Source organism: Temnothorax curvispinosus, unplaced genomic scaffold, assembly GCF_003070985.1.
Source record: "Temnothorax curvispinosus isolate PA1 unplaced genomic scaffold, ASM307098v1 QBEX01000209.1, whole genome shotgun sequence".
NCBI classification, from domain to species: domain Eukaryota; kingdom Metazoa; phylum Arthropoda; class Insecta; order Hymenoptera; family Formicidae; genus Temnothorax; species Temnothorax curvispinosus.
The window spans coordinates 205,681-219,174 of NW_020209989.1; the positions used below are offsets into that span (position 1 = coordinate 205,681).

General features: G+C 43.7%; 1 protein-coding gene across 1 annotated transcript; it reads left to right on the plus strand.

Moving 5' to 3' along the window:
* Window positions 1–274: 274 nt before the first annotated feature.
* On the plus strand, window positions 275–10,726 carry LOC112466263 (transcription factor glial cells missing-like). The gene is made up of 6 exons (XM_025034311.1): window positions 275–719; window positions 6,249–6,351; window positions 6,526–6,756; window positions 7,088–7,357; window positions 7,833–7,926; window positions 9,335–10,726. The coding sequence occupies exons 1-6, from the start codon at window positions 709–711 to the stop codon at window positions 10,672–10,674; spliced, it is 2,049 nt and encodes a 682-aa protein (XP_024890079.1). The 5' UTR covers window positions 275–708; the 3' UTR covers window positions 10,675–10,726.
* The last annotated feature ends 2,768 nt before the right edge of the window (window positions 10,727–13,494 follow it).

Genomic DNA, 13,494 nt, shown 5'->3' on the forward strand with positions numbered 1-13,494 from the left:
GACATCCCGTTGCCACAGGGAGGAACCTTCGGTGATCGATTCCTCCGTGAGTCGAGAGGGGTTGCTATCGTCGATTAGGCACCCTCAAAAGGAAACAGCCGGCGATTGGTTAGCCACTGCCACTCCCATAGGCGGTGCCTGCCGACATATGGTGGCAACCACGGTATAACTCGCGTTCTGCCAGGCACAACGTGCCTGGAGTCCAGCTAGTTTCCATCGTGGTGGAGCTGCCTCAGTTCACGCAGCGACGTCGTGCCGCACGCATCGGCACGCACCTGTTCACCTCCGAAGCAAACGTCAACATCGATTGACGTACCGCAGACGCCTGCGAGAACTTGACTAACATATTTCTCGCTCTAAGAGAGCCCAGCCGAAGGTCAAAACGACCTAAGAAACGTCGTCAAGCAGCAATATGAATCTGCGAGCGCTCTTAAATCCACCAATTAAAATGGTAGATTCTAGGCAAACTGGTTATTTTCCATGATACCGCGACGGCGATCGAAATGTTCGGAGATTTCGATTTTCGAAGATTTCAAAAAACTATCTTTGAGTGAAGTGCAGTCTCCTCGTGTTCCCCATCGATGACTCGAAGTGGCGCGTTTTTACAGTTGTGATAAATCATCGCGAGGACGCCCGTGGTGATCGCGAATCATCTATCGTGACTGATCAACAAAGCACCCGGACATCAATTACGAAACATCATCGACTATGGTAGTTCTGTAAGTATCTGCGTTTAATTAATTTATTCGAACCGATTATTTCTCTCAACCGAATCGAGAGAATGATGTTTTAATTGATCTATATTGGTTCTTTGGAAAATTACGATTATAGTTAAAATTAATGTATCTATCATATATAGATTATGAGAAGTCGGCTTTAACGCGCGATGTTTTTCTTATTTTTTTCTCTCATTCCGAATTAAACTCAGACTCTATAAGACATGAGATTCAGCAGTTAACTTGATAAATGCAAAAAATTAGTAACTTTTGCGCTTGGCATCGATTTCTCTTCCTTCAGATAGCGAGAGAAATTGAGCTGCTATCTAATCAATGGGCGTTCTGCGGGTCTCCCATTGGCGTGTGGGCGTTATCACGAGGCCTGATTGGACGCTAGGTGTTCTAGAAATCCCTCGTTTACACATGCGCGCCTCATCGAGCCATGCACGACCATTCGTGCGCGCGAGCTGTCACTTCTTTGATATTTGTAATGATAGAAAGCATTGTTATCAGCAATGCTGACTATCATTATTTTAATTTTTTCTCATATTAAATTGCTCATACTCTCGAAAGAGTGACAATCAGAAAGAAGGTTCTTGTTGCACAATGTGTATATAGTTCATACAACCAAACAATTTTTTAGTTATTTAGTTATTTTTATCCTAGGTAATACATTAATAATTTCTGCTTTTAATTTAACTGTTATAGTAAAAACGTTTTCTGATTCATATATTAAAAATTGCCCAAATTTTTCACGGCCCTTTCGCTCGTTTTACTAGTTGAGATAAAAAAAACAATTCAGAATTCCAAATCGGAGAGGTAGCGGCATCTAGTCGGTTTGTGAAAACCCGATTACGGATGTATTGCCGCCTCGCCATTGATCACAGTCCAACACCTCGAAGACAGATTAAATGAATGTCCGCGAGTAAGACGATCCCCCTTTATCTCGAATCTCGAAAACGCTTTCTCTCTCTCTCTCTCTGTTCCTCGCTCCAAGAAACCCTTTGAACCCGCGGTACCTCTCGCGAGCCCCACCCCCGTCGTGAATCCTTTTATGTCGCGACAGCCGAATGGAAGCTGACAGTTTATCCGGTATTAATTCAACGATGTTGTGCAGGATGGGACAAAATGACGTTTGGAATTTTGAATTACTTCCAGATGAATGTTTTTTCACAATGTGTTCTATCATCGACGATATCAAATCGTGCGTAAATTAATTACAAATATAATTGCTTGATATTAGTTTTAAAAGTCGCGTTTGTGATAAATTCGCGCAACAATTCTTATTAAGATTTTCGAATTCTTTGTCAATACACTGCGACATTACGTGACATTAATTGCGGTTGAGTATCTCGTGTCATAAGGCGACCCACGTGCTTCTCTAAATTTGGCGCGTCAAACTGATTGTACTCGCGTCCTTCTCTCTCTTGTTAGGATCTCGGGATCAACGCGATCGGCTGGATGTGCTCTTGGAGCGGCGTACAGAATCAGCAAAAAGTCAGATTTACAAAAATCCAGCCCGACCGGTTTTCTTTCGTTCTATCGCGTTTCATTGAGCCTCGACATGTTTTGCTCAATTTTTTGCGCCATCTCCCAACTGCTCCATTCTTCTGCTATTCGAGATCACACGTGGATACGCTCTGTCGTCGTAAACAAACGACACCGCAAAGATTGATATCAAATCGGTGTGACCAAAATAATAAGGAATTTAATATAAACAACTAATAATCGGTTTTACCGATTAAACTAATCAGTTTTAAAAACGATTTAAAAAGTTATATTTCAGGTCCTCGAGATCGATTAAAAGATATTTTTCACCCAATCGACCACGCGCGATAAACTTTTAATCCAAAACATTCACCGCTAAACCGCTAAAAAATGCCAGCTGATCGATGAGTTACATGATTTTGTGAAATGCTGCTTAAGTCGAAACAGTGCACGAATATAAATCGCTAATCTTTTATTTTATTATTCTTAACGACTTGTTATACAGTGCACGAAATCAGGTATACACCGTCTATTTTATATACTCCATCGCAAACTGAATAATGGCCATCATCAGGCACGTCGTTTTTATTTCACGGGATTACGTTGAATGTAAATCGAGTGATCTGACTCGTGTCGATCGCGAGCCAAGATCCAAAAAAAAAACGAGATACCGCGTGGGTGTCGAGTACCGCGTGGGCTTATCATTTCAGAACGAAGAAAAATAAACGTTGTTAACGCGTGATTTTTCTCATTGAATCTTTCAAACTGTCAATACCTGGACCATTAAATACTTTTTTTTCGAAAAAATGAATTTGCAACCGCGCGGAAGAGCACAGACAAAGAAATTAATGAGAGTAGCTTGGAAATTATATTGCTTATTATGCAAGCATCCTTAATCGTTTAATTTTCTTCTCAATTAAGAACACAAAATTTTATTTAAACGTTAACTGGTATAACTTTCTCGTATTTCGAATATATTTTGAACTTACTCATTGCAGTAAATAATTGTTCATGCACAGAATCACGTAAAAATATTTTTATGTGTCAGTTTTCTTGAGAATTGGAATGTAATAAAATATAATAAAAAATAAATGATGTCTTGAAAATTAATATAAACGAACGAAACGTGAAGTTACGATATGGGCAACATAACTATCGGCTCGGTATTTCCGGATGGACGACACGATCGGTAACTCGAATCAAAAGCGCGGGGAATTAACTTGTTTAGAAGCACGAGAACTAATCTCGCGGAAAGATCCAGACGTAGCCCAGCTACGAGCAGGAACGGGCACAGATATCACGGACAGTAACGAACAAGAATGAGAGGGGAAAGAGAACGGAGGAGAAAATGAGAGAGAAATCAGGAGAGAGCTGAGACAGGAGGAACGAAGCGAGAGAAAAAGAGAAGGCGAAGAAGGAAATAGGAAGGGACGAGGACAGAGCGAGAAATTTCTTCCTTTTCACGGTGTGCCCTTCGTGATATTTTAGTGGCCTCGTCGCGGCGCGTATCTACCTTAATATCTGAAATTCTGAACGCGCACCCACACCACCGAGAAAGACGCGAGACGGAGACACACATACACACACTCTCTCTCTCTCTTTCTCTCATCGTTTCTTTCTTCTACATCTTTCTCTCACGACTGATAGTACGCCAGAATGCACGCGTGTGTTCACGCGCGTGTGCGTACGTCTTCGGCTCCGGACAATCTCGGCGCAGCATCGTCCGCCGATGTATCATCTTACTCGGTGCTAAAGGCGATGACTTTATCACCGATCCGGGCAATCATTCACCTAAGCTGACTCTTTTCTCCGTTAAAGCTGTCCTCGTCCCCCCTCGTATCCTCCCAGTTCAATTCTACCCTTGCCGTATCCACGGAAAGAGAGAAAGAGAAAGAGAGAAGCGTTGACGTAATGTATAGTAAACGCGCCTCGCGTGTTCTCTCCTCGCTATGCATAACGAATCATCGAGAAAGAAATGGCAGAATTAATTATCGTTCGGCGCGAAGTAACAAGAATACCGCTTCCTCCTCGCGGTATGTCGATATCATCGATATCGCAATAAAAAATTTTTCTATAATTGCTAGTTAAAATTTGCTTTATTACGCAGACCACACTGTGTGTGTGACGCAAGCAAAAATATGATACCTATAATATCTTATTTTTAATCAATAAAATACCCGAATAAAATCTGATGTTAAATATATCCAACAAGCGCGAGACGGCGTACAATGGAAAGAAGTCATTCCGTTAATCGCGGCGTTTCTGCGATGCCGCCGAGGCAAGCAACGATGCGAATGATCACCATCGGAAATCTAGACGAAATATGTCAGGCGATAAATGCCCGCGCGTCGAATCAAGGGGCGCAGTAAACATGCTTTGCGCGATTGGCGGCCGCTGTAATCGCGGCAATTGGAACCACGGCTCCTCGACAGTGATCATGTCAGCGTGAGGAGGGTTTCACGAGGTGGTCCGCGTCGTTGAGGACGCGACCCACGGGCGATGAGGCGTTCTCGAGTAGGTGTTCCAGGATCGTAAACGTCCGGCTACGAGCGCGACTCGATAAAACCGTCGGAAACGTTGCGTGCACGCACCTAACGTGTAAGTACCTGTGCGAGAGCACCGTAGGAGGCGCGGAAACTCTTTCGAAATGCCGTCCCCGACGAACATACCTACCCGCGACAAGTAAATCCGAGCGAGTGAATATACATACAAGTCCGCCCGCGGATCCGCGACGCCTAAATTAGTAGAACCGAGGAAATCGAGTTCGCCGAGTGTCCGTTGGTTATTCGAATTTCGTTATTGAGAGATATCAATCAAATTATATCTATGGAAATCTTTGCGCGATTTTATAAATCATAGTAAATAATTCTCTCAAAAAAGAACGATGTAAATTATTTGATCTCGAGCCGCCTCTCTTTCGTATTTATTATAAAAATCCCTCAATTACTCATTAATCGTATGTAATATTCTGTACGCTCGCACTTCTCTCGCGGAGATCGTAGCTCTGAAAAATCTATTCGAGGCTTGATATACGATCGGGAGGTCGTTGCATACTCGGCTGCAACTCGAGGAGTCCTCGCATACCGTAATGCCGCCACAGATCATAAGCGGAGACTTTAATGTCAACGGGGGAAAGGCAGGAGCTGCTTTGCGAGCTGACGCGAAGAGATACACTTATAAGAGGATTTATGCACAAGTGTTTCTCGCGCCGCTTGGGCAAGAGAGATTCCGACAAGAAGATCATTGGGGGCATAAAGATTAGCTGTATATTCATCCCTATTAATAACGCGCATTAGGACGAATTAATCAACTGCCGGTGCTTTCGCATTATCTTTTTCATGAATTTTCGCAACTCGTGTCAAATTCTCGTGAGAAGCTGATCTCAAAACCGTCGCGTTGTGGACGAACAATTGAATGTATACATACAAGAGCGAAACAAAGAGAAATAATTTTTTCGTAGTCTGATTATTGTTGTCGATTAATATTAATATATTATCCACGTTGTTAATAAATTCGTCTACCTTTTATCGAGCACGTTTTCGATGCGTTAAACGTTCGATTACCGGCAAAGATAAATGTACGATAAATGTACCACGGATACGATACACCGCCGACAAATTTCGAGAGTAGCTATACGGGCTATCGAGGATCGATCTTTCGCACCTCGACCCGATCGCAATGAATGCAAGGATTCCGGAAAGACGTTGAACGTGCTCCGTGTCGCGCCCACCCACGAACTCCCATAAGTATCGCGCGAAGTACGGCTGGGCACGCACCATAAATCGGGATTTTATCCCGGAGCTGCCGGACTCGTGGCACGACCGCAATTGCGTAACACTAAATTAGATCCTGAATTCGATTCCGGACAACAACCGCGATTGCAGGGTCCCAAGGTCGATCCTCGACCGCAACAAAATCGAATTTGCACTCGCGGGAGCATTGATGCCGATTGCGGTTGGAACGATTATAATTACATAAGATATAATTTTAAAGATTTGAAGAAACGACGAAATGTTTACTAAAGTAAAGTCCCTCTCCTTGCAGGAGTCGCGTGGGGTCGCCGACGATGTCAGCGACTGTCGCCGGCAACCAGCAGCAACATCACCCTCATCAGGAATGGGACATAAACGATTCGAATGTTCCGAGGGTAAGTTCCCTTCTCGCGCCTCGCACTCGAGATGAATCCGACGAATTTTCGGCCCAAAATATCTATTTTTTCCAATATAAGACGTGTCTACGAATTCCCTCCCAATAAAATTCAATGAAATCGCGTCCCTGCGAGCGCCGCGCCGCGATCTCGAAAATAGAGATTTTGCTTCAGGTAGTGGAATACGATCCCTGGTGCGAATGGGCGGACGGACACGTGAGGAGAGTCTACGGGCCGGATTGCGAGGAAGCGAGGAGGCACGCCTCCGGTTGGGCGATGAGAAACACCAACAATCACAACGTGAGCATTTTGAAGAAGAGTTGCCTGGGCGTTCTGGTGTGCTCGCAGGAGTGCGTACTGCCCGGCGGTGGAAGGGTTCACCTCCGACCGGCGATCTGCGATAAGGTGAGCGAAGCGCATAACGGAACGATAAACATAAATCTCGGCCCGATAATAAATGTAAATTGCGGCTCGCGCGATAATCGCACGCGTTCGCCGGCATTCTTGTTGCGACGCAAAATTCCGTCGCCGCGTCCGCGTCGTTCGCTTACCTTGCGACGCGTCACGTCTCGTGGATAATCGAGGGAGTATTTCAAAGTTTTATTTAGTTCAGCTATTCTGTAATTAAATCTCTAGATAAATCCCCGATAATTTCCCGAACAAGGGATCAAGAGTCAACGGTTTATCGGACACGATCTCTCCTCGCATTCAACACGCGCTTCAACCTTGTTCGCAGGCCAGAAAGAAGCAACAGGGCAAACCGTGCCCCAATAGACAATGCACCGGTCGCTTAGAGATACTGTCGTGTCGCGGTCATTGCGGTTATCCTGTCACGCACTTTTGGCGACACACGGAGCACGCGATTTTCTTCCAAGCCAAAGGCCAGCACGATCATCCGCGACCGGAAGCAAAATCTACGTCGGAGGCGCGAAGAAGCGTGGGTGCCGGTAGAAGGGTCAGAGGGTTGGCAGTGCTTTTGGCGAGAGAGGCCGCCCTAGGCTCTAAGGTAATTCGCTATTTCGTATTCGATCGCGTTAATTGTTAATTAATCCGAGAACAGATTCGCGACCTTTTTATCAGGGGTCGAATAAGATTAAATACCGATTTAATATATTTTTCAAGTAATGTCAGCCAAATAACATATTTGTATCATTATTTTAATCGCTCTTTAATTTATAATTATATGTCACGAAACATTTTACGGCTAAATATAATTAATACAATAATTGCACATTAATATAATTTAACTACAAGCGAAAAGAAAAAAAATGCAAGCGAAAAAAGAAACATTTTACAGCTAAATATAATTAATGCAGTAATTGCATTGCATAATTTAACTGCAAATGAAAAGAAAAACGACTCACCGTAACGAAGAAATCAAGCCGAATTCTCAAGGTCGCGCCTGGTCGCACCTTCCTGCAATTAATAAAAAAAAAAGATATTTAATGAACAAATTCTGCGAAATGCATGTTTCGTTACAGTTAATGTCACTAAGGGGAACTAAAAGACCAAGCACGGACACGCTCGAACAACCGTCGAGAACGACGCAGCCACCCCCACTGATCTCTGATAAAGGTTATTATTTTGATTTATTATCACGTTCGAAATGTATATTAGTCTACTCAAATATACGAGAGCATCAAATACACACACCGACAAGCACTTTCCCTTTGGCCATAAGACGACAATTGCGCTAGCGAGATGGCGCTAGCGACCAGATCGATACGATCGGCGTCCTCGGCGACGAGAACTACAGGCACGCGAAGCGAACTTGAGAATCTAACGACGAGATTAACATTTTTGTAACTTGGCCTCAAATTAACATTCTGTTACAATGAAACCTATCTGAAATTAATCGAAGCGTACAATTTTGTGATCTATTTGCCTCCCTGAAACCTAATTTGCAAAATACAGCTCTTTATATAGTTCTACAATTATCGGAGCATTTCTGGACATTTGCACTACGAAAAGATCTATAAATTGCGTTATGAAATATCCTGTATATTGAGTTTTAGGCCTGAAATGCTTAATCTGTATTGAATTCTTACGGGCACAAGTAGTAAAGAATCGAATACTCACCGAACATCGTCGTCCCGCGTCCCGGCGATTGCTCCGACAGCAGCAGCTCCAGATTGATGTTTCACATTAAACTGTTTTTACAAAACACAGACACTATTTCGCGAAACGCAATTTCACTAATAACGACCGACGCTTGATTCGCGGAAGATCCGGAGTTCCACTTTCGAGCTCGTCGATGTACTCGCGGCACTCGCGACGACCGACGACTCGCGACTCGAGTCGCGGCACGGTGCAACAAGTATGACGCTCGAAACTTACTGTAAGTATACAGTAACCTCGATTCTCGCGTCGCGAAGCGAGTCGCGCCGAGACCGAACATTGACGAAGGAATGTCCCGTTTAACACACTCGCCACGGAAGCGAAAGCGGTTTCGCGGTTTCCCGGAGACGTACTCGCTTCCTTTCACGCCAAGAGATTACAAGAACGACACCGCCGACGCCGTCTCTCACCCCCTCACCGACCGACGAACGTCCCGAAGCGCACGAACACGACCATTACCAATACGCAAATGGCAACCAATGGCAACTTAGGCGGCCTGTGATTGGCTAGCTTTAAATCTTCGCGTTTCATCAACTGCCGCGCATTTTGAACAGAGATGATGTAATAGAATAAACGTGACAACTTTTATCATTCAGTTTCTTTGCTGTAATATCATCTCGATTCGCGACTCTGTGCATAAAATGCATTAAATTTCACAATTTTCAGTTTACAAGTTTGATCACGGTTAACGCGATCTGCAGTAAACCGTGAAAATTGAATCATCTTGTAAATTATAACTATAGAACGAAAGACACACAAGTCGCTATTCACATTGCATATAATATTAATTATTACATGAAATATTTTATTGTGTGTTAAGAAAATTATATTTTTTATTATGATAGTAACGATAAAATTGTTGCAGGATACTCATGCTCGTGCCCGCCCTTCGAATGCATGTGCTCGATGCAGACGAACGTATCGTCGTATCCGCAGTCTCACCATCATCAAACAACATTATACCCTCAACAGCTGCCCGCCACAGACGGGGCTTATTGGCTGCAGGACGTTCCGCCGCAAGAGAACCCCGTTAGTTACTGTTTGCCGAACCAGGTTCCCCAGGAGGCGTCCTATGGCGACTTTCCACCCTTCACGGGCGATCTCTTCCAACCAGAAGAGATCTTTCAACTTGACCAACCCTTGAGGCCGGATTTCTCTGCAAATCCCCAGGACGTGGCTCGCTCGCCACCAACGTTGCTCGATCTCGGCAGCGGCACCATTAAGTACGAGATGAAACAGCAAAATCAAGATCAGGGTTACTGGAACCAGTTTCTCAGCGAAGACTCCAGCAGCAGTCATCTGAGCCTGCCTCAGGATGAGAGACTCCATTTCGCCAACTTCGAGCCCGAGAAGGTCTCCAATGGCTTTCCTTCCAGGAGAACGATGCACCATTACATTCAAGAAAAGAATCAGAATCAGCCCGCAAATGACGTTCTGAGCTATCAGAATTACCCCCGATCGCAGAGTCAAAAGGGTTTTGTCGAGGGGAACGCGAAGGACGAACATGAGCAGTCCTATTGGCCTCAGGATCAACAGGACAACAGGTTACACTTGGAAAGTTTCGAAGTCAAGGAGGAGGATCTCTTGTCTTCGCGCAGAGAGGTCGAGTGTTACAAGAACAGTTGTCAACCCCCGATGATGAGCAGAGCGGAGTACGGTCTCTACCAGAGGCCGAAGAGCGAGGATTTGCAGGAGACGGCGCGACGCAACTGCAGTCCCGAGGGCAAGCCGTATCCTTTCGATGGCTATCACCAAATGTTCGAGCACGGTGACGTTAAGAATCACCCACACAACCGTGTCGTTCATCAAAATTCAACCCAGACGAACCTGGACGAGAGACTTCAGGGTTGTTACGGCGGTCAAGAGACGCCGGAAACTGCGGAGAGGCTGTTCCACAACTCCGGCGTGGCGGAAACGTCGGTCCAGTCCCGAAACAGCCCCGAGTCCTTCTTCTATCCCAACAACGAACGTTGCCATTACACCTGTGAGATCCTCGAGCGGGTGCCGCAGATGATGAGCGTCGGGCCGGCGGCTCACGAAACCAACGTCAACAACTACGGCGATCCGGCTACCGCCGACCTGGATCTGCCGCCCTTTGTAGATTACACGCTAGTCGGGATGCTGTGCAGCTCCGCGAACGAGGAGACGTCGAGTCTGCTGCCGGGATGTCCTCAGGACTCGCACAACTACATTCCTCATCATTAGAGAACGTTCTCATCGCGCCACTCTACTCATTTGTATTATATAAATAAATATAAGATAGTGTTGCACTTCTCTCCGAACGGACAGACCCGTTTATTTGCTCGCAATTAATTTATCAAGTTGATCCAGAAGATTGGTCGTTTTCCCATCAACCTTCGTATTTAATTAGAAAATCGAAGCTTTCTGGAAAAAAAAAACGTCATGCCAAAATCACATTTTACGTCAGGTTAATACATCCAAAAGTATTTTGCGAATTTTCTTCGGCCAGGCTTAACGTAGGTCTCAAGAATCGGGGTGGAAGAGAAGTCAAGAAGCAGAGCCGGTGTAGCTTGGAAAAAGGTCACAAGATTTATTTGCAACTGATTTATTCGTAACAGATACTCTCACGATCACAATTGTTATGTATGTTATGCAATATTACTATTATTATTATAATATTATGCCTATGCATTACACTTTCTCGATTACACATGCGCGATATCTTCCTTACTTATCTCCATTATGAGAGAGTTCTCACGTGAGAGTTGGCGTGCGGTGAACGTAACAGGACACACGAACGGAACGGATGCGAGACACGTCCGCGCGATCGCAGGCTGGCCAGGACGAGAGCTTAAAATGATGCAGCGTCAGGAGGGAAAGATGCTACCGAGGAGAAGACGGAGAGGAGAGCGCCCCGATGGGATTTCAACGATTCCCTTCGGCGTTGAGATCGGATGTATGCGACGGAGAATACGGAGATAGGAGGCTTTGCTCTCGCGTCTGAAGCCGTGACAAACCGATCTTATAAATTGCACCATGCGCACGATCGCTATTGTTATATGATCCTTAAACTCGATCAAAACGATCGTATATCATTGCCTCGATCGGCGGTCGATCTTCCGCTGCTGTTTGATTCCTCCCACATTTTTTTTCTTTTATAAAAAACAAGTACTCTGACTTAACACAACATACACATCATTCGTAGGACTTCGCCAGTTTAATCTGATTCAATAAGAGAAATCAACGCCAATTGATTAACGGAAAATCAAAGACGAAATCGAAAATCCTGCGAACCAATCTTGATCTATTCGTCCATATAATTTACTGCCAAATCGCCTAATTGTATATTATGATCTAATTTAATTTACGAAACACCTTATATAATTTACAAATTAGTTATTAAAAAATCTTAGCCAAATACAAATCGGAACTTTTTCTACAGCTACATCTTTTGGCATATAAAAAAAGCAAAATCTCATTAAGTTAGAATTATTACAACGTTAAACGCCTTTTTTTTATCTTATACTTATTTCTTCCAAAAATTCGACCTCGATAATGTTGCTTCTCCTCATCGGAAAATTTTCTTACTCGATTATCTTTCTTTTTGTACTTCTTTTTCAATAGGTGCCGATCAATTCTAAATAAATTCAAACAAATAAATTACAAAATCAAACAGAATCAACTTATACGAACGCGTTGCTTTAACATTTAGTTCTCAATTTAATGAAATCAAAATAATTATCAAAATTAATTGATAATTGAGCGAAGCAAAGACGCAGTTGCGCACAGATCTTCCTCACTTTCTTCGAGAAAAATATTTCGAGCAACAACGTGGTTCGTTAGAGTATCTTCTAAGGACGAAAAATTGGAGTTAAATTAGGAGATTGCGCTTTAAAGCCACTGCCACGTTTTATCTTGTGTCACATGGTGCAAAAAATTATTTCAAAGATGCACGTAGATAGGACTTGGAGATTTTCAGCGGAAATATAAGCAACAATGTCGAAAGACCGCTCTTCGACTTCGCAGTTTAATATTTCCTCGCCAATCCTCGACCCGTATATTAGGTGTAAATTAATATCGCATACAGACACATCTATCTACACATATTTACAACAGCAGATTGCTCTTCCTTCAGAAATGGTGAGTATCCTTTTAAAGAATTCCATTTTCCGATCATTCAAATTACTTGAATTAGTCCGAGGGTCATACAATCTTAGATGACAATGACTTAGAATTTTTTGGAAGTTGCAGATTGCACTTGTGCAAACGCATTTTGTTCTCTTTTTGCAAGGATCGAATAAACGCTATCTACTTCTAAATGTATACAATAAAATCAGAATCACTCGCGTATTTTCAATAGCCACGTCATTGGTGTTGCAAATTTATAAATATATCTAAAAAAGAGAGCGATCATTCAAGTGTGAGAGTAAGTGAGCTTATCGAAAAATAGTCAGTTCGAAGCAATGTGAAATTTAGTCTCGCATGCCTGGAGGGTTTCGGTGCATCGAGCTTCCCTGGCGCTATCGAACCTACGAAAAAGTTTGGTCTAGTAGGAACCGTAGATGCAAATGAATACAGAAATCGCATGCGGAGATCGAATCTGCGATTCGAATTGAATAACTTTTCATCATCCTGACAACGATAATAAAACGCTTTGCGATCATTTTTTTTACACAGCGGTTGCGTTAGTTCGATGTATGCGAGTCTTTTTTTCTCCGTATACGACTTCGTGCGACGAACAATGACGACGATGACGAAAGACGAGGAACGGCGTTTGTGAGAGAGAAGGAAAGCTTAATGTCTCTGTCCGTCCTCGAGAAATCGTGTTAAGGGTCTTCATCGTCTTACGCACGCGTGTGTGTGTGTGTGTGCGGTGTACACGTGCGTTTCGAATCGAGAAGACAAAAGAGTAATTACAAACTACTACTTCTTCGCAGTATGCCAAAGACGAACGTTTCGTTTCCTCGAGAGGAGCTCGAGGTAGCTTAATATCCTACCGAACGGTTTATCTTACGTATCAGCATATTTTGCAAACCGCCTTTTTTATTGGCGCTCCGTGTTTGC

Bases quoted from the DNA above. Each gene is read 5' to 3' on its own strand.
- LOC112466263 (XM_025034311.1), top strand. The intron at 6,757-7,087 runs GTGAGCGAAGCG...CCTTGTTCGCAG, and splicing joins GACCGGCGATCTGCGATAAG to GCCAGAAAGAAGCAACAGGG. The intron at 7,358-7,832 runs GTAATTCGCTAT...GTTTCGTTACAG, and splicing joins AGGCCGCCCTAGGCTCTAAG to TTAATGTCACTAAGGGGAAC.